The sequence below is a fragment of the Oncorhynchus nerka genome, linkage group LG27 (assembly GCF_034236695.1).
Source record: "Oncorhynchus nerka isolate Pitt River linkage group LG27, Oner_Uvic_2.0, whole genome shotgun sequence".
Lineage (NCBI taxonomy): Eukaryota > Metazoa > Chordata > Actinopteri > Salmoniformes > Salmonidae > Oncorhynchus > Oncorhynchus nerka.
Window position 1 is genome coordinate 39,182,936 of NC_088422.1, and position 20,136 is coordinate 39,203,071.

The following is a 20,136-nucleotide window of genomic DNA, read 5'->3' on the forward strand; positions in this document are numbered from 1 at the left end:
CATTTGCAAAGATGTGCATAGAACTGCTAAACAGATTCATTCCAATATATAAAATGTTAAAAATACAATTGTATTTCTCATAAAGTTGAACTATTCGTCAATGCTCATCCATTTTCTTATTTCATACACTGCCATTTGATAGTTAGGTTGGCTGTAGGACTTAATTGATCCCCTGCTTTTATCATTTTTTCCAAACTGGCTTTTCCATAGCTATCTTTTATATTTGGAAATACATATCCAATTTGTTAATAGGATATAGTTTATGATAGATTACAGTGGTGGCAAAAGTACCCAACTGTCATACTTGAGTAAAAGACAACTTAATAGAAAATGACTAAAGTAAAAGTAAAAGTTCTAGGTTTAAAATATATTTAAGTATCAAAAGTTAAAATCATTTCAAATTCCTTATATTAAGCAAACCAGATGCAACCATTTTTTTTTACGGAAGCCATGGGCACCCTCCAACATTGAGAAATAATTTACAAACGAAGCATGTGTGTTTTGTGAGTCCGCCAGATCAGAGGCAATTAGGGATGACCAGGGATGTTCGGTTGATGGGTGTATGAATTTGACTATTTTCCTGTCCTAAGCATTCAAAATGTAACGAGTACTTTTGGGAGTCAAGGAAAATGTGTGTAGTAAGAAGTACAATGTTTTCTTAAGGAATGTATTGAAGTAAAAGTAGTCAAAAATATAAATAGTAAAGTAGAGATACCCCCACGAAACTACTTAAGTAACGTTAGTACTTTAAAGTATTTACTTTACACCAGTGATAGATTATGACTGACTGGCTGGCATGGCTCACTTCAGAGTTCAGGCTCAATTTCGAGCAAGCATTATCTTAGTCAAAACCTGGGTCCTTTATCATCACATTTTGAAACCGTCGTGGTGAGGACAGGAGGAGATCAAGGAGGTGTGCATGCTAACGTTGATTATGTTGTCATTTCAAATACTGTGAAATAAGTGACGTTTCCAAGTCAAAATTTACCAGTCGTTGCGTTAACAAAATATCATTGTGTATTCCAACTTGTTTATTCATTCTACACTTGTCACAGCTAACGAGCTTGCTAATTGTTGTACAGCAACTAGCGTATGTCTGCCTATACACGGGTAACTAGCTACCTGGTGGTGTTTTTCTGAAGGATCGAATTGATTTTAATGTTGTGGGGGTATACTTTTCTTCGACTAGCCAAAAGTTACCAATGTTCTATGAGAATTGTGTTGCTGGCTAGCTAGTTTTTAGGCTAAACTTCCGGTTTATCTAGCCAGCAATTAATTGTGTTTTGCACCGGCTGAAAGTTTATTCCATTAAATTTAGATCCGCACTACCACCCGGGCTTGAGCCAGATGCCCGGCTCTGTGCGACCGCCAAGTCCGCTCAAAACAAAATAGACTTAACTAAGCACGTGTAGTAATGTGAATAGGATTGTTTTTTCACATGAACATTTGCTTTTGATTAAAACGCTTTATCTGCCTTCCCAATGAAAACTATTTGAAAATCCTAACATTTATTTTATGAAAAAGAGATGTTCTATGTTTTTGAATGATGACCGAGCTGCCCATATTACTGTTCGATTTGAGAAGGGCTCTCCCCCTCCCCGTTTTTGCCCGATGAAGTGACGGGCCATAGCCGGTGTACACCGGGACACAATAATCGAACCCCCTCACTGGCATGAGCCCTGCCTTGGAAGTGAGCATGCGTACAATGTCTTGTAAACAATGAGACGATTCCAGACCGTCTTGAGCTTAGTCTATTTCAACAGTTTATCTTTGCTGAATATTAAAATACATTTCAGATCATGAACGAAAATAAATGAAGGTGATGTCTGGTAAGTAGAGATGTACATGTGTCGTCTGATGTAATCAAGTCTGAGTTAAAAATATATTTGTATCGGTAAAATTACCATGAAGACATGATATCAAATTGTTAATGCACGAAAGTAGACAACAGGAATGGCACTTGGGCGTGACACCATGCGATTGAATCGATTAAGATTCGAAATATTCCCACGCCTCCTCTGAAATCGGTGATGTTAAAAAATAACGAACGCAAAAGGCTTTAAAATGTGCTTTATTCCTAGATTTTGATCAGAGCTTTCCACCCGGTGCAAATATTTCGAATCGCTCGTTCCGTTCATTATGGCTTGCATGTTTGTGAAGCTGCTTAAAAACCAAGTGTCACGTAGGCGGGCTGCAGTGGGGTTAAGGTTTGTTTGAGGGTTTTTTCATATCCAAGATAAATATTTTTTTCTAGGCTTTGAAACAGTTACAATTATACCTCTTTGTCCTTTAATGGCAGAGCCGTACTTAACGGCTGTCTAGAATGGATCAGGGGGACTGGGGTGGACTTGTTATCAATAAGCTTAAAAGGGTGTTTTGTGTTTTTAATTCTTCCTAAATATGTTTAAAATCTATTTCCTAACCATGCAAAGATTAAGAAGTAGCCATAGGCACATTAATCATTGTATTGTATTATACTGTCAGTGTCACTATCATTACACAGCAGTTTGACTATCAAATCCCTCCCTCCCCAATGCAGGTAGCCTAGCTGAAGCATGGAGGCGGTTCTGAGAGGGCTGAGAGGGCTGAGTGCAGATGAGCTGCGAGAGGAGTTCACCAGGGCCGACCTCAAGTGCGGCCCAATCACGGCCACCACTCGCGCCATCTTCGAGAGGAAGTTGGCCCGCGTCTTGACAGAAGCCGAGGGCAGCAGCAGCGCCACAGACACGGACAGTAGCAGTAATGCCACCACCACAGGCAGCAGTGCAAAGGCCGCCAGTGCAGCAGGGCAGGCCAAACCGGTGCCATCATGTGCCTCAACACCGACTGGCACTGACTCTCTTAAGGTTGTCAGTGATGAGGTGGATTTTGGTTACGGAATGGGGCTCAATCCCCCAGAGGAAGAGGAACTTGGCCTGACAGTAAAGTCAAGGACCCCTTGTAATATCGGTGTGGAAGACCCTGGCTCTCAGTCCAAAGCAGAGACTCCTTCAAAGACAGCACAAATGTCACCAACGTTCTTCTATGGAGTGTGTCCGTTGTGGGATGATGTCTTGGCTACAAATGGTAAGACACAAATTGTTGACTTATCTTTTACATTTGTATTTTAAAGCATAATTGAGAAATAATTCATTTCAATTAGAATATTTGACATTTTGGCCTCCTTTTAGACGCCATATTATTTCATCTGTATGTGCTACAAAGCAAACTGTCATACAGTACATTCTGAAAGTATTCAGACCCCTTGACTTTTTCCACATTTTGTTATGTTAGTCTTCTAAAATGGAATACATTGTTTTTTCCCCCCCTCAATCTACTCACCTTTGGCAGTGATTACAGCTTCAAGTCTTCTTGAGTATGATGCTACAAGCTTGGCACACCTGTATTTGGGGAATTTCTCTCCTCTGCAGATTATCTCAAGCTCTGTCAGGTTGGATGGGGAGAGTCGCTGTTAGATCGGGTTCAAGTATGCTCTGGTTGGGTCACTCAAGGACATTGAGACTTGTCCTGAAGCCACTCCTGCGTTGTCTTGGCTGTGTGCTTAGGTTCGTTGTCCTGTTGGAAGGTGAACTTTCTCCCCAGTCTGAGGTCCTGAGCGCTCTGGAGCAGGCTTTCATCAATGCTCTCTCTGTACTTTGCTCCGTTCATCTTTCCCTCGATCCTGACCAGTCTCCCAGTCCATACCACTGAAAAACATCCCCACAGCATGATGCATCCACCACTGTGCTTCACCATAGGGATGGTGCCAGGTTTCCTCCATACGTGACGCTTGGCATTCAGGCCAAAGAGTTCAATCTTGGTTTCATCAGACCAGAGAATCTTGTTTCTCATGGTCAGTCCTTTCAGGTGCCTTTTTTGCAAACTCCATGTGGGCTGTCATATGCCTTTTTACTGAGGAGTAGCTACTCTACCATAAATGCCTGATTGGTGTAGTGCTGCAGAGATCGCTGTCTGCCTGGAAGGTTCTCCCATCTCCACAGAGGAACTCTAGAGCTCTGTCAGTGACCATCAGGTTCTTGTCACCTCCCTGACCAAGGCCCCTCTCCCCCGATTGCTCAGTTTGGCCAGGTGGCCAGCTCTAGGAAGAGCCTTGGTGGTTCCAAACTTCTTCCATTTAAGAATGATGAAGGCCACTGTGTTCTTGGGGACCTACGATGCTGCAGACATTTTTTGGTACCCTTCCACAGATCTGTGCCTCGACACAATCTGGTCTCGGCGTTCTATGGACAATTCCTTCGACCTCACTGCATGGTTTTTGCTCTTACATGCACTGTCAACTGTGGGACCTTTATATAGACCGGTGTGTGCCTTTCCAAATCATGTTCAATCAATTGAATTTACCACAGGTTGACTCCAATCACACATCTCAAGGAGGATCAATGGAAACAGGATGCACCTAAGCTCAATTTCGAGTCTCATAGCAAAGGGTCTGAATACTTATGTAAATAAGATCTGTTTTTTATTTGTAATTAATTAATTAAAATTATAAACATACATATTTAAAATATAACATTTGATTTGCTTAATTTTTGTATATATTGTTTAACATAATAGACTCTACAGAAATTCTGGTCCTGGAGAGCAGAACGTTTTTGTTTTTGTTTCTACCTGGTAGTTAATTGTGTTCACCTGGTGTCCCAGGTCTGAATTATTCCCTGATTAGGAGAGAATGAAACCCAGAAGTGTTTCAGCCCACCAGGATGGGAATTGGGCAGCCCTGCTACAGAGTCCAATGGCGGCAAGCTTTACACCACTCTAGCCAACGCTTGGCATTGTGCATGGTGTTTTTAGGCTTGTGTGTGGCTCCTCGGTCATGGAATCCCATTTCAGGAAGCTCCCGGCGAACAGTTCTTGTGCTGATGTTGCTTCCAGAGGCAGTTTAGAACTCTGTAGTGAGTGTTGCCACCGAGGATAGACTATTTTTTACACGTTTCAGCACTTGGTGGTCCCGTTCTGTGAGCTTGTGTTGCCTACCACTTTGCGGCTGAGTCGTTATTGCTCCTAGACGTTTCCACTTCATAATAACAGTACTTACAGTTGACCGGGGCAGCTCTAGCAGGGCAGACATTTGACGAACTGACTAGTTGGAAAGGTGGTATCCTATGACAGTGCTACGTTGAAAGTCACTGAGCACTTCAGTAAGGCCAATGTTTGTCTATGGAGATCGCATGGTTGTGTGCTCTATTTTCTACACCTGTCAGCAACAGGTGTGGCTGAAATAGCCAAATCCACTCATTTGAAGGGGCGCCCACATACTTTTGTATATATAGGGTATATGTCATATATTTGTAAGCATAATTATTATGCTTTAATATTCAAATGTATGTCAACAATCCTTCCTCCAAAGTACCAATGAATAACATTTTGTGGGGGGGGGAACATGTATATTTTTGGGGGAGGAATCACCCAAACCTGCAATTTACTTTGGCCTGTTAATCATTCAAAAGTTTATGTAATTATTTATTTTCACACAGAAATGCAAAGGTAGAGAACTGTTGGCAGGCTAGCTATGTTGATCCAAGAATGAAGTTGACCCCGCATGCTGTCACCACAGTCAATGTCCAATTCAAACATTTTATGTTGTCCATGACATCATGCTGTTCAGGAGTTATTTTTGTTTTGACTTGAAGTCAGTGGTTGAGACACAGAACATCTGTCAACTTATATGGCATTCTGGATCAGCATGGCGACTACAATTTTTAGCAGTAGTAAGACTTTGAGCTGCTTTGCTTGTGATGGCATAATATCTGACCATGATCTGTTCTCTATCCAATTCTGGAATATTTCTATTTGTAGGTAGACATCCAGAGCGATCTAAACATACATTTCAATGTTTATTTGTTTTTTCTGGTTCAGAGAGGTCCCATGTGTATGGAGATAAGAAGGAGGCTCTTCAGGCTGTGAAGATGATGAAAGGAGCTCGCTTTAAAGCCTTCTCCAATCGAGAGGATGCTGAGAAATTTGCCAAAGGGATCAGTGACTACTACCCCTCTCCCAGTAAATTTGCCCCCTGTGTCTCCCCTGTCGTACCAGGCCTGGTCTTCTGCAAAGGGTGAGTGTTGGGCTGAGGACAATTATTCTCTCCTCACAAAAAAGACATTAGCTCAGTACTTATTTGTACATTCCTAGACAGATACACAAAGTCAGTGCTTTTCAAGGGTATTTGGATAGCGTTTCATTTCTTGGACACACGTCCATGTTTGAAACAAGAGTAAGCTGTTTATCGCATTCCGCTGTCTCCATGTCTCGGGTCTATCGCACTAGACAACGTCCCTGTCGTGGAGGTAGACACCATCAACAGGGAGAGGGCCAACAGCTTCAAAAGCCCTCGCTGCCAGGACCTGACAGCCAAACTGAGGAAAGCTGTGGAGAAGGGGGATGTGGTGGCCTTCAGTGAGCTGGTCTGGAGCAACCCACGCTATCTCATCGGCTCTGGAGACAACCCCACCGTAGTGCAGGCGAGTCAGGGTGGAACAATACTCTTTAGTGGATGTGCGCCACCTTTAATACAGCCTATACTACTGCACCAGATTAATATACTGTAATGATTATATGTGGTGTGGATGAAATCAATCAGTTTTTTTTTTTTTTTAGTTAGCAGAATAATTCATCCTAAAAGTTCTCCACACACTAAGTTCATTCCTCCGTGTGTTCCCAGGAGGGATGCAGGTACAACGTGATGCACGTGGCAGCCAAGGAGAACGAGCCAGGGATCGCCCAGCTCCTGCTGGAGACCCTGGAGAACCCGGACTTCATGAGGCTCATGTACCCTGATGACCTGGAGGCCATGATGCAGAAACGCATCCGCTACATCGTGGACCTTTACCTCAACACTCCAGACAAAGCTGTGAGTCTCCTTACAATACTGCTCTCTCCAGCGGTGTAGCGGTTGTCATGGAGAAGTGGGTATTCTGAAATTGTCCCGCGAAGGACAGGCGCCCTGTGTGAAAATGTTATTGATTGTGACATACCCACTGAATCCCATATTGGTCTTTCACAGTCAGGCCAATCCAAGCTGTACTGTGCAAGTAGGGTAATAGTATGCCTACTATTGAAACAGATAAATGAGGCTGTCAACCGGGTCAGAAATTCACAGGTTTCTGATATTCCCCCTTTTTTCCCAGATTTCCGCTCTCAATGTCATACTTTTTTAAATAGTCCAGAACAATGCTTAAACCACATCAGGAGACCACTTTTGAAGACATATTTTTTTGTGTGTGTGTGTAGTAAGGCCTACCCTTTAATTCAGCTGTGTAGGCAACTGGCACTGTTTTCTTTGGTTACCGGTGTTTCTGTTGCGGACATGCGATGGAGTTTGTGAAAACAAATGGCCACTGGGTTGATTAAAATAATCATATCATTCTGCCAGGTAGGCATAGGCTACTTTGTAGCTAGTTAACATTTAATAGAGAAGGTTTTTGGGAAAGCCTTTCCATCTACCAGAAGATAGTTAGGTCTATCATTAGCATCAATATATTTGTCCTGTTCCTGATTTCTTTGAAACCTGGATGTTTTACTTCATATTATGGGGCATGTCTTCCCTTGCTTCAAAGTAGCCTAACCAAAATTCCACCATAGAAATAATTATTTTATAAAGACTTTCTCATATGTGCTCTTCTGTTCTATTGGTTTTCAAATGAACTTTCTTTCATTGTCTAGCAGCCAAAGGCATTATCCTAGTCAAATTAGCAACCTGTGAGACATGTTTCATTGTTTAGCAGCTAAAGGCATTATCCTAGTCAGATTAGCAACCCGTGACACAGTAGTTTAATTTCTTTCATTGTCTAGCAGCCAAAGGCATTATCCTAGTCAAATTAGCAACCTGTGAGACATGTTTCATTGTTTAGCAGCCAAAGGCATTATCCTAGTCAAATTAGCTACCCGTGACACAGTAGTTTCATTTCTTTCATTGTCTAGCAGCCAAAGGCATTATCCTAGTCAAATTAGCAACATGTGAGACAGGTTTCATTGTCTAGCAGCCAAAGGCATTATCCTAGTCAAATTAGCAACCTGTGCGACATGTTTCATTGTTTAGCAGCCAAAGGCATTATCCTAGTCAAATTAGCAACCTGTGAGACATGTTTCATTGTTTAGCAGCCAAAGGCATTATCCTAGTCAAATTAGCTACCCGTGACACAGTAGTTTCATTTCTTTCATTGTCTAGCAGCCAAAGGCATTATCCTAGTCAAATTAGCAACCTGTGAGACATGTTTCATTGTTTAGCAGCCAAAGGCATTATCCTAGTCAAATTAGCTACCCGTGACACAGTAGTTTAATTTCTTTCATTGTCTAGCAGCCAAAGGCATTATCCTAGTCAAATTAGCAACCTGTGAGACATGTTTCATTGTTTAGCAGCCAAAGGCATTATCCTAGTCAAATTAGCAACCCGTGACACAGTAGTTTCATTTCTTTCATTGTCTAGCAGCCAAAGGCATTATCCTAGTCAAATTAGCAACCTGTGAGACATGTTTCATTGTTTAGCAGCTAAAGGCATTATCCTAGTCAGATTAGCAACCTGTGAGACATGTTTCATTGTTTAGCCCAAAGGCATTATCCTAGAAATTAGCACAGTAGTTTAATTTCTTTCATTGTCTAGCAGCCAAAGGCATTATCCTAGTCAAATTAGCAACCTGTGAGACATGTTTCATTGTTTAGCAGCCAAAGGCATTATCCTAGTGAAATTAGCTACCCGTGACACAGTATTTTCATCTTTTAGATCTCCCCTCTTTCTAAATCTCTTAACGGATATATCCGTCTCTGTCCATGAAACCGCTAGAATGTGCGATGTCGCATTTTAGACCGGTGTTTTCTCGCAAATTGCAGGTTGGAACATTTGCTCGTAGGCCTACCGCCGTGTGCACATTGTTACACTTAAAATGTGAACAAATAATAGTTTGCTAACATTTTTAAGCGAAACATTCTGATCTGTTCCATCAGCCTTACACAGCGTTGGGAAAAATAAGTTAGTATACGCAATGGCCACTTAAAGAAAGTGGGTATACCTGTGTATACCATCCACTACACCACTGGCTTGTAGGTCTAACTGTAGGTATAACACTGAATAAGCCAGCCGTTTGTGCAGATAAAATAATTGTAAAAAATCGACAAATGATGTAAACTCTATGAAACTACTTTTTGAGTGCATGGCTATTGCCTGCTGTATGTTTAGGTTGAACTGTAACCGACTTGTGTGTTTTGGATTGAAGTGCCTCTGTATGTGTGTAACTTTGGTTGTCTGTCCCAGGGCTTTGAGACACCACTCCACTTTGCCTGTAAGTTCGGGTGTCCAGAAGTGGTGAATGTCCTGTGTTCACATCCTGATACAGATAAAAACTGCAAAAACAAGTACGACCAGAAGCCATCTGATGTGAGTTGCTCCAGAAATATAGATTTTTAACAACTAGCTACCGACTGCTGATTGGTCCATATGACTACTTGATTTTCATGAAATTCTTCTGTTTCACTGACAGGTTATTTGTGAAAGAAAAAACAAAACCCAAGAGGTGAAACAGAAGATATGTGACTATTTGGAAGGTAAGTTCACTGCCTTCCAATCACACGACTTACGTTTTGTTTTCCTATACTTCACTATTTACCCAATAACACCTTCTCTTCTGTCACAGATCGCTGTTATATACGCCTACTGAGGGCCATAGACAACTCATCCCAGCCTGTCATTGATGCTCCCTGGTCACCTGAGCCATCAGAAACTCTTCCTCATTCTCTGGCTCCCAGGCTCACACGAAGTCCCATGGATCCGGTGATGGCAGTCAGGGCATTCGCTGGCCCACTCAGCCCATCTAAGGTCATTATCGTATTATCTCCTTTCACCTCACACTCTTTTTCTCTTATTTTCACACGTCATTTCTTTCTTTTCTATTTTCATGTGGGAAGCTGTTGTCGAAACACAGGACGTATGTGACTTCTAATTGGTGTCTTCCTTGCAGGCAGATGAGTTCCGTCGGGTGTGGAAGACGCCCCCCCGAGACAGGGCAGGGTACTTCCAGCACATCCTGAAGTCTGACCCTGACCGTGGAGCAGAGAGAGTGGGCAGGTACGTCTGGAAGTCCATTAGTTCAACAACGATGTTCTACTGTGTCTCCGTTACTTTACCAGTGCAGTCACTTTGACATTTGAATGTCTTAGAAAAAGGAAGAATACATTTTTACACCCACTACAATGTACGCACGCTTCTCCAACAGTAGTGTGTTATGTTTTCCCTCACAGAGACCTTGCCAGGGAGTTGGGCCACCCCTGGGCTGAGTACTGGGACTTCCTGGATAGTTGCACAGACCTGTCGTCTGCAGACGGCCTCCGTCAGCTGGAGGAGTACCTCAACAAGAAGGACTTCAGTCAGCGTGCACACGAAGAGGCAGGGGAGAACGTCACCAGCAACCGCTTCAGAACCCCTTCCCCAGGTAATGTTACCCTCACCAGTTGCTCTTGATAAACTCTATAGCTGTGGCATTGAATTCCAATGATCTAGTTTGAGAAAGGAGAGAGATGAGATGCCGCCATCTTGAATTGGTGTTCCTGTACTATTTTAGACTGGCCAGTAAATGTATTTATTGTAGCTTAACATAAACATTTTGTCCCTCCTCTCTGCCATTCACAGGGAAGCCCAAGAAGTTCTGCAACTCCATCTCAGTGGGGGCCTTCCTGGACGAGGGTGATGACGTCAGCCTGGAGGAGATAAAGAACCGTCAGAATGCGGCGCTCACCAGCTTCACCTCAGCGTGTTCTAAGGACAGTCTGGCGGGCGCTGTGGGTGGGCTGGCCCTCCATGAGTTCCACATCCTGCCCGTGTCCCACCACGGCGCCGATGACCTCATCGAGACAGCTGCCGAGCGAGACCTTCTGTGCTCCTCCGTGTCAGAGAGCCTCCTCTCGCCCGTCTGCAACAACGGCCTTTGTCCCTCCACGGGGGCAGAGAGGACTCACAATGGAGACAAGGGGTCCCCCCGCACCTCCTCGTCCCCCTCCCACCTGCTGTCGCCCATCTCCAACCTGATGGTAGAGTTTGAGAGGATGTCCCTGCAGGACGGGCTGGACAGCCTTACCAGGGAGCGGAGGAGTAGCGGGGGACACAGGGAGGGACTCTCCCGGGGCGAACTGGCAGCTGGGGTGGGCCGCCTCACGCTGGGGGGTAACAGCAACGAGGACTATTTGTTTGAGAGGGACTGTAGCTTGGAGCCTGGGGACAGGGAGAGGCGTGTGAGGGAGGGAGAGGTGGAAGACCGGGCCAGTGGTGGAAGCGGCAGCTCGGAGGAGTACTTTACGGCTGAGGAGAGCTTGGAGGCTCTGGGCCAGAGGACTAGCGGGCCAGGGACGGTGTCGGGGCGCACGCTCTGCTCCAGATCTAAGTCGTGGGATCACGGGGGGAGGGATCTGAGCAGCTCCGGATCATCCAGCTCCTATACATCCCTGGACAACTCCCATGAGTTCCTAGCACGGACCCCACCTCGCTTCAGAAGGGGACTTTTCATTGAAGGGCAAGTGATGGGGATTACAGTGACGGTTCTGAGGTTTTTAGTTAAGGACATTAGCAAGCAACAGAAATTACATTTGTCAACAATTTCCACTTGTCTCTCTCGTTTTGTCTTTCAGGGATTCGCCAACTAAGTTGGACAGAGAGGTCCTGTCCGCAATAGAAGTCATAGACATTGACCCCTCAAAGTTCCCCAGCATTCAGAAATGGAAAAGTACAATGCAAACATACACCTCTTCAGACATGCAAAGGTTGGTTTGACGATTCTTCACAGCAACAAACCAAAAAAATGCCCCCATGAACAGTTGTCATTGCCTGCAAGTTGTCTTGTAAATATGGAAACACATTGACAAGTGCTTAAAATGTCAGTTGCTATCGAATGGAAGTAATAAACGCAGACTGTAATTATGTCTTTGTTTCTGTTTGTCTTTCAGCTGGCCCAGCCCTGTGGCGGTAAAAAGCATCGCCAGGGTACATCGGGCCTCTCCCCTCACACATGGCTCTCCTGTCAGCAGCCTTTTGTCCCCTGCCGGTGGCCGCTTCAGTCCAGCCCGGCACACAGGCTCTCCAGACTTCACCAGCCGCTACAGCCCTGCACACGCCAGCTACACCCAGTGCATCCGTCTCAGGCACATCAACGACACCCCCTCCCTCCCTCCAGGCCAGAAACGATAGGCTACCACTCTGCCACCACGGTGGTTAAATATGCCAGAGCTGAAAATCACCTACCTAACAAAATATGCACAAGTGTCTTGAAGATTTGTATTAGTGATGTATGGTAATGCTATATATAGCATACATGAGATTCTCAGTATGTTGGGTTGTGACATACTCACTTTTTTTTTTAAAGAAACAGGTTTCCTTCAGTCTGTACTACATACTGTATGAGTGTTGAATAGACATTCATTTTATTCATAGTGTGAAACACCTGTATCATAGCTCAGTCTACTTTGAATACAGCTGCACTCCCCAAAAGATTGAGTAGATGCTTGTTAAACCTCAGAATATAATCCTCGATAGGATTCACTAACTGAAAATATGTTTTTAAAAAGTAAAAAACAAAACGATTGTAGAGTTATTTTTGGTATGTCAGTAAGTAGCACAAAACCAACTTTTTATTGTGTGTATTAAACCAACTGCCAGTGATTTTTGTTTCTTCTCAGTTCGGGAATTGCCTTAATTGTCAGAAACGGTGGACCAGTCAGTCCCCATTCAGATTTAGGCACATCCTGTCCAGTTTGATCAAAATTGATGCATCCTGACACACAACAGCATAGCAACCGCCATCCTACTGGAGGAGGCACAACAAATGGCTGCAATGCAAACATGGGGGAAATGATCATACGAGTTTTTCCATGCTTTTATTTTGTTATTTAATCAATTGAAATGTTTTCATTTTCCAGGTACCAATGTTTCTTTGTGCATCCTGGTCATTTCTGTGTTGTCTTGACATTTTACTTCTCTAACGACTGTCAGTCTTACACAAAACCTGAAAGCTTAACTTCTTGAAAGCTTGGCTTTTCTAAATGTGTCCGAAAAATACCAAGTTGTACATAACAGATTACTGTAGAGTGCAACAAAGACATGTTTACTAATGTATAATCAATGGCTGACTGAATATGTATGTGCAAGAACCTGCAATAGCCAAACTCTAGGAAGATTGCTATCACCTTTAAAAATAGTCGATGTACAAACTGCTGTAAAATGTATGGTTTTCCAGCAAAGCTAATCTAGAAGTCAACAGCTGTCAATTCAATAGAAATCACCCTTACTATATTGTCAGTCTGGGTCAGTATGAGAGATGTGAGTAATATTGAATGTGAATTTAAATCTTGATCAAAGGCACAAAATTTCATGGAGAGTATTGTAATTGTCTGTCGTACTTGTGCTTACAGGTGACATATTAGATTCTGTTTTATGAACGTGGTGTTCTGTAAATTGCACCTAAATACTTAAACATGCTTATTGTGCTTTGGCATTCTGTGCTTAATTTTAAAGGCATAAAGTTGACCTTTATTGCAAATTTTCCCCTCTTCTGTATGTCCAGATCTTCTCATTTGCGTTTGACTAATAAATACAAGTTTCCTCACCTTTGAATTGTCATTTGAGCACTTTCTAACATTGTCACTGCCTGAAATGGTGGTGGCGCTCTTGTCTAACAAATGACATTGTGTAATTTTCAAGCTTTGTAGTGCCAACACTAAGGTGCATTGGATTTGCTGTTAAGTCTTGAGCTAACCTTATTTTAAGACTGTACGAGTACTTGTTTGGCGTACTACTGAGGAACACAACATTTACATGTCTCCTTTATTGCATGTTTCTACTGAATACAACTATCTAAACATTTACAGCATTACAGTAAATATGCCATAAAAATTTAGAATGGTTTTGGTTTTAAAATCCTTCAGTCCCTCAACTCTTATACCCTTTACATTCATAATGAGTGGGCACTGGCAGTCACCCCATCAGCTTTCGGAGTTCAGTGATTGGCTACAGCAACAGTTCATACTGTATACTCCCCTTTTGCACTGTAGTTGGCAAACGAGTTGATGACAAAACACCACATAAAAGTATATTTTGTTGCATGTCGGAAGTTACAAAAATAACACCAAAAGTAACTTTCAAGACACTTAAGGAGAAATCAAGAGCCATTCAGTTCACCCTGTGACCGAAATCTAAAGCTCCCCGGGAGAGAACGAGTGAATACTGTAGGTGGAACATTTCTCAGGTCCGTGTGAGTTTGTCTGGGGGCATAAACCCTGAGTCTCCCAGTGTCCTCAGTGCCACTCTGCCGCTGGGGCGCACAGTGAGCCAGGTGATGCTGCCGTTGTTCAGGCCCATCCTCAGCCAGCCCTCTGGGGGAAACTGCAGAGCCCTGAGACACATAGGGAGGGATAGAGCCTGTAAGATCCACCAAAACAAATATTCACATGTATCATGTGATGTTGAAACGCACATCATCATAGTCATGAAATACAAAAAGACATCAGCAAGACAGTGAAATTGCTAGACAAAGTAATGTAGATTGGCATCTTGTTGAATGAGGCTTTGATCCAGCTTGCCTGGGGAGACCAACACACCTGCACACGAAATAGCGGATGACATTGGCATGACAGACGATGATCTCGTAGCTGTCCTCCTTCTGCTTGGGGTCAGCGCGGTGGATGTAGCGACGGAAGGCAGCCTCGATCCGGGCCCCGTCCTCGTGGTACTGCTGTAGAGCGGTAGAGGTCCACAGTGGTGGTGTCAGGCGAGGGTTTGAGATGACCTCTGACCTCTCATTGGAATACATTGCATTGAATTATGTATTGAATGATGCAGACAGCAGTAACTAATAAGTGAAACTAAACAGGAAGTAAGTAGGACAGAGAATTGGGCGTCTCACCACAGCGTCAGGCTTCCAGTGATTAACAGGAGGCACAGGTTCGATGGGTGCTCCTTCTCTCAGCAAATCACAGCTCACCAGCTCTACCCCTAAATCAAAAACAGATCAGAAGATGAGTTAGTTAGTGGTGAGTAGTGAAATGCTTATCTATGATGCTTAATGACAATTTTTACATCTGAAAATCTGAGATCAAAGCTTCTGAAGCTGTTATCAGAGGTATAACCTTGGTATCAGGTGACGAACAGTGTCTTCAGGAAGTATTCACACACCTTGACTTTTTCCACATTTCGATGTGTTACAAAGTGGGATTAAAATGGTTTTAATAGTCATTTTTGTCAACGATCTACACAAAATACTCTAAATGTCAGTGGTAGAAAAATGATAACATTTGGAGCAAAAAAAGTTGAAAAATAAAACACTAATATACAGTATCCTGATTAGATAAGGTTTCAACCCCCTGAGTAAATACATGTAAGAATCACCTTTGGAAGCGATTACAGCTGTGAGTCTTTCTGGGTAGGTCTCTAAGAGCTTTGCACACTTGGATTGTGCAACATTTGCCCATTATTCTTTTCAAAATTATTCAAGCTCTGTCAGATTGGTAGTGGATCATTGCTAGACAACCATTTTCAGGTCTTGCCATATATTTTCAAGCAGATTTAAATAAAAAATGTAACTCAGCCTTATTCACCGTCTTCTTGGTAAGCAACTCCAATGTAGATTTGGCCTTGGGTTTTAGGTTATTGTCCTGCTGAAAGGTTAATTCATCTCCCAGTGTCTGCTGGAAAGCAGACTGAACCAGGTTTTCCTTTAGGATTTTGCCTGTGTTTAACTCCATTCCGTTTCTTTTTCATCCTGAAAAACTTCCCAGTCCTTAACGATTACAATCATACCCATAACATGATGCCGCCACCACTATGCTTGAAAATATATGTTGTATTGGATGTGCCCCAAACATAACACTAAGTTAATTGCGTTGCCACATTTTTTTGCAGTATTACTTTAGTGCCTCGTTGCAAACAGGATGCAAGTTTAGGAATAGTTTTATTCTGCACAGGGTTCATTCTTTTTACTCTATCAATTAGGTTAGTATACAATGTCATCCTCAGTTTTCTCCTATCACAGCCATTAAACTCTAACTGTCTTAGTCACCATTGGGATCATGGTGAAATCCCTGAGCGGTTTCCTTCCTGTCAGGCAACTGAGTGAAGAAGGATGCCTGTATCTTTCTTGTGACTGGGTATATTGATACACCATCCAAAGTGTAATTAAATACCTTCAACATGTTCAAATGGATATTCAATGTCTGCCAGGTGCCCTTTGCGAGGCATTGGAAACCTCCCTGGTCTTTGTGGTTGAATCTGTGTTTGAAATTCACTGCTTTGGTATTTTATTAGGATCCCCATTAGCTGTTGCAAAAGCCACAGCTACTCTTCCTGGGGTCCACACAGAACACGACATAATACAGAACATTAATAGACAAGAACAGCTCAAGGACAGAACAAAATACATTTAAAAGCTTGATTGAGGGACATTACAGATAACTGTATGTGTGGGGTACAGAGATGAGACAGTCATCCAAAAATAATGTTAGACACTATTATTGCACAGAGTCCATGCAATTTATTATGTGACTTGTTAAGCACATTTTTACTTGTGAACGTATTCAGCCTTGCCATAACAAAGGGGTTGAATACTTACTGACTCAAGGCATTTCAGCTCTTTATTCATTTGTAAAAATGTCCAAAAACATAATTCCACTTTGGCATTATGGGGTACTTATTGTGTGTAAGCAAGTGACACAAAATCTCAATTGAATCCATTTTAATTTCAGCCTGTAACAACAAATGTGGAAAAAGTCAAGGGGTGTGAATACTTTCTGAAGGAACTGTAAATATCTGCACCATGAATAGCAGCAGAGTGCAGGCTTTTGCTCCAGCTCTACACAAACACACCTGATTTAACCAAATGGTCTATCGATACAACCAATCCATGTTCTGAAGTCAAAACGTGATTCTAAAGTTGAATCAGGAGAGTTAGATTAAGGCTGTACAGCACTGGTTAGTCTTGTGGAACCAGACAAGCGTGTCTCTGAATATTGTATAGACTCTGGCATATGCCTCAGCTGTAGAGTCTGCCTGTCTAGGGTTCTGACCTGGGAGGTACTTGCTGATGATGTTGGCTGTCTCGGTGGCCCTGGCCATAGTGGAGTAGACCATGATGTCATACTTCAGCCCCAGGGCAGCCAACCGCTGGCCAGTAAACTCAGCCTGCTCCCGACCTGCAGAACACAAACACATAGTCCCATAAATGAGCAGGATGTACTTGTATACCACTTTCACCACCTCTAATGAGTGCTGCTGAATATGCTCTTCTTATCCACTAAAACGCAACTGTTGAGCTGTAGAGTGGAGAACTAGGTCTATGTGTCACGCTTTCAGCAACATGAATACATAGCAGAACAGTGTACAGAACCTAAAGGGGTGAGGATTCTCTCATGGTCTCCATTCCCACTCAGGTTGTACTGGGAGTGCCTGATGAAAAGGATGTTGCGTGTGGCTTTGGGTTTGCCATTCTCCTGCTCTGAGCTTGGGTCTTCACTGCTGTTCTCCTTCTTCTTCCCATTTGTAAACAGTGGGGACGGGTCCCGCCTAGTACAGTACAGAGGGAACAAATCAGTTGCGTGTGTTGTGCCCAGAGAAGTCATCTGTCAGTCTGTCAACATGTTGCTAGCTGCAAATATCAATCAATCACACTCAGCGTAGACTAAACTACTTGACCCACATCCCATCAGACCCCTCTTATGTTTTACAGTAGTCTGCATCAGATTTAGCTAATAAAGCAGGCATACTTATCCCAGTTGAAGTCCCAGGCATGTCCAGTAGATGCAACCGTGTGGTTCCCCGTTGACCATGTCGCTGGCTGTGCAGCTTGGAGAATATTGAACCGACTCCACTGACCTGATCGCTCTCCTTGCGTATCACCGAAATAGCCACGGGATTCCGCTGCGGCAGCCGCCACAACCAGCACCGCTGATCCGCCAGCGAATCCACACACGAGTTTGATTGTCCTCCGATATGACATGTTGTAAAAACCTAGCGATGATATGCAATTTGTGTTCGCTAGGTAGCGGGCTAAATTGCTAATGACGCCCAATGTGTAGAGCGATTTAGGAATGTAGCATCCAGCGTTCTCGAAGAGCGGCTAATCCAGACCTAATTAGGTCCGCCTCTCTGATCAGTGGATTTACACACTTTCTAGGTACAGGGGCACAGCAAATACCCTCCAACGACACTTTAATCGCCAGCTAAAAATAACTCCAGTCCAGATTATGAAGCTATTTCGAATCACTTATCTAGCAGGCTTGAAGATAAACCAAAAGGAAAACACACAGGGCTTGGACCTACGGTGTCTCGCTAGAGCCAAAAAAACAGCTAGCGAAGATATTACGATACGCGAATGTCGCGGAACAAAACGAACAAATCAAATAATGCATCACTAGAGGGAGCTCACAGTTTTAAAAAGGATGAAAACTTCAGAAGACGTGAAATCGGACAAAGATGGATCTTATTGTAATGGTAATGCATTTCTGATATTGATATTTTGACCAATCAGATCAGGTCTGACACAGTAAAGACCAATTGGTTGGGGAAAAATTAGAGGCAGCGGTCGGTAGCCTACTTTCACAGTAGGGCCCAAGTAAAACTGACTATGATATTAATAACAAAAAATTGCATTCACATTTCAAGATTAAATGTCACATGCACAAGTACAGTGAAAGGGCTTTCTTACAAACTCATAGACCAACAATGCAATAATTCATAACAATGTATTACTAGAAAAAAACATGAGAAATAATAAGAAATATGAAGGGATACTGGAGTGATGGAGGTAGATATGTAAGGTGACTAGGCAACAGGATAAAAGATAAGCAGCGTAGCAGCAGCTTGTATGTGAGTGGGTGTGCAGGTGTGTAGTGTATAAATGTATGTGCATATTATGTGTGAGTGAGAAAATGATGGACAAATGATGAGTGACTCAAATGATGAGTGAATTTTTTTCAATGTGCAAACGTAACAAAATAAAATATAGGCTATAAATCCATTTATTCAAGCATTTTTTAATTAAATGTAAATAATGCCTAAAAATATAGTTTGAGATAAACGTGTGGTCCCTGTCTGTAACCTAAGCATCACAGCCTCTTTGTTTATGGCGGCGTTTACACAGGCAGCCCAATTCTGATCTTTTTCCCCACTATATTCAGGGTTCTTCAACGTTTTATTGCCAAGCGAACCCCCTCAGGGAACCCCTCTCAGGCAAAACAGAACCCCCGGGACCGCCATCATACGTTAGGTAAAAATAATTTTTTCACATGTCTTGTCTTATTAGGTGAATGATAATGCCAAAGAAAAGTAATCAACATTTTAAAATGAATAGATTTGGCAGAGATTTTCATTATTTTGACCTCCCCACATTATAATTGGAAGAGGAAGTGTAAACTATAACATAGCCTATTAGCTAGAAAGGTAACTCTAAACACATTTTCGCTAAGAGCAGCTGTTTAGCTGGTTAGCCATGTGTTGTCATAAAATAATGTCCTGGTTGAGAAAGCTTACCAGAAGCCAGCAGCATTTGCCACACTGGTAGCCTATTCACTGGTGCTTTTTCAAAGCCTATGTCAGACACTCCGGTGAGTGTAATTGGCTTTAATGAGTTTAATTTGCTTAATATTAGAGTTGAGAAATACACTTGACATCATTAGAAAGAAAATATTATTATAGGTATGTCATTCAAAATGTGTTTATTCTGTTGTTGCTAGCGACATGCATAATTAAAAAATAACACTTTGTGCATTTTCTGCAGTACCTCCGTGGACCGCCGGTTGAATACCCCTGCACTTTTGACCAATCACATTAGATCTTTTCACAAAATATCAGGAGAATTGGACTGCCTATCTTAACGCAGGCTATAGGCTCCACCTTTCAAGTGGTTCTCTGTCCTCACTCGCAGGCTGGATCGCTAGTGGGATTTCCAATTACCGTTCTCCTGGCAGCAGGATATTATGCTGGTACATCGCGATTCGGATTTGTTTTCTTCAAAATAAGAGTTCCCCTACAAAGAGATGCTAAACTTTTGAAATATCGATTTTGTTTTTGCATATCAGTACAGTACAACTGTTTTTCACAGCATTGCAACCACCTTTATAAAAATGTATGGATCATTTTACGTACTTTTATTTTTAATATTGTACTGTTTATACCAG

General features: G+C 42.7%; 1 protein-coding gene and 1 pseudogene across 2 annotated transcripts; one reads left to right on the forward strand and one right to left on the reverse strand.

Annotated features, from left to right (window-relative positions):
- The first annotated feature begins 775 nt into the window (after window positions 1-775).
- LOC115111755 (ankyrin repeat and LEM domain-containing protein 2-like) lies at window positions 776-13,577 on the forward strand (annotated as a pseudogene).
- Window positions 12,833-18,302, reverse strand: LOC115111756 (serine/threonine-protein phosphatase PGAM5, mitochondrial-like). Of its 2 annotated transcripts, none has more exons than XM_029638138.2 (6): window positions 17,725-18,302; window positions 17,349-17,524; window positions 17,029-17,154; window positions 14,874-14,962; window positions 14,569-14,702; window positions 12,833-14,363 (listed from the first exon to the last, which is right to left on the reverse strand). In XM_029638138.2, the coding sequence occupies exons 1-6, from the start codon at window positions 17,955-17,957 to the stop codon at window positions 14,213-14,215; spliced, it is 909 nt and encodes a 302-aa protein (XP_029493998.1). In that variant the 5' UTR covers window positions 17,958-18,302; the 3' UTR covers window positions 12,833-14,212. The 2 variants fall into 2 exon arrangements, with proteins under 2 accessions (XP_029493998.1, XP_029493996.1); XM_029638136.2 differs by having other exon boundaries at window positions 14,569-14,765.
- Window positions 18,303-20,136: the final 1,834 nt, after the last annotated feature.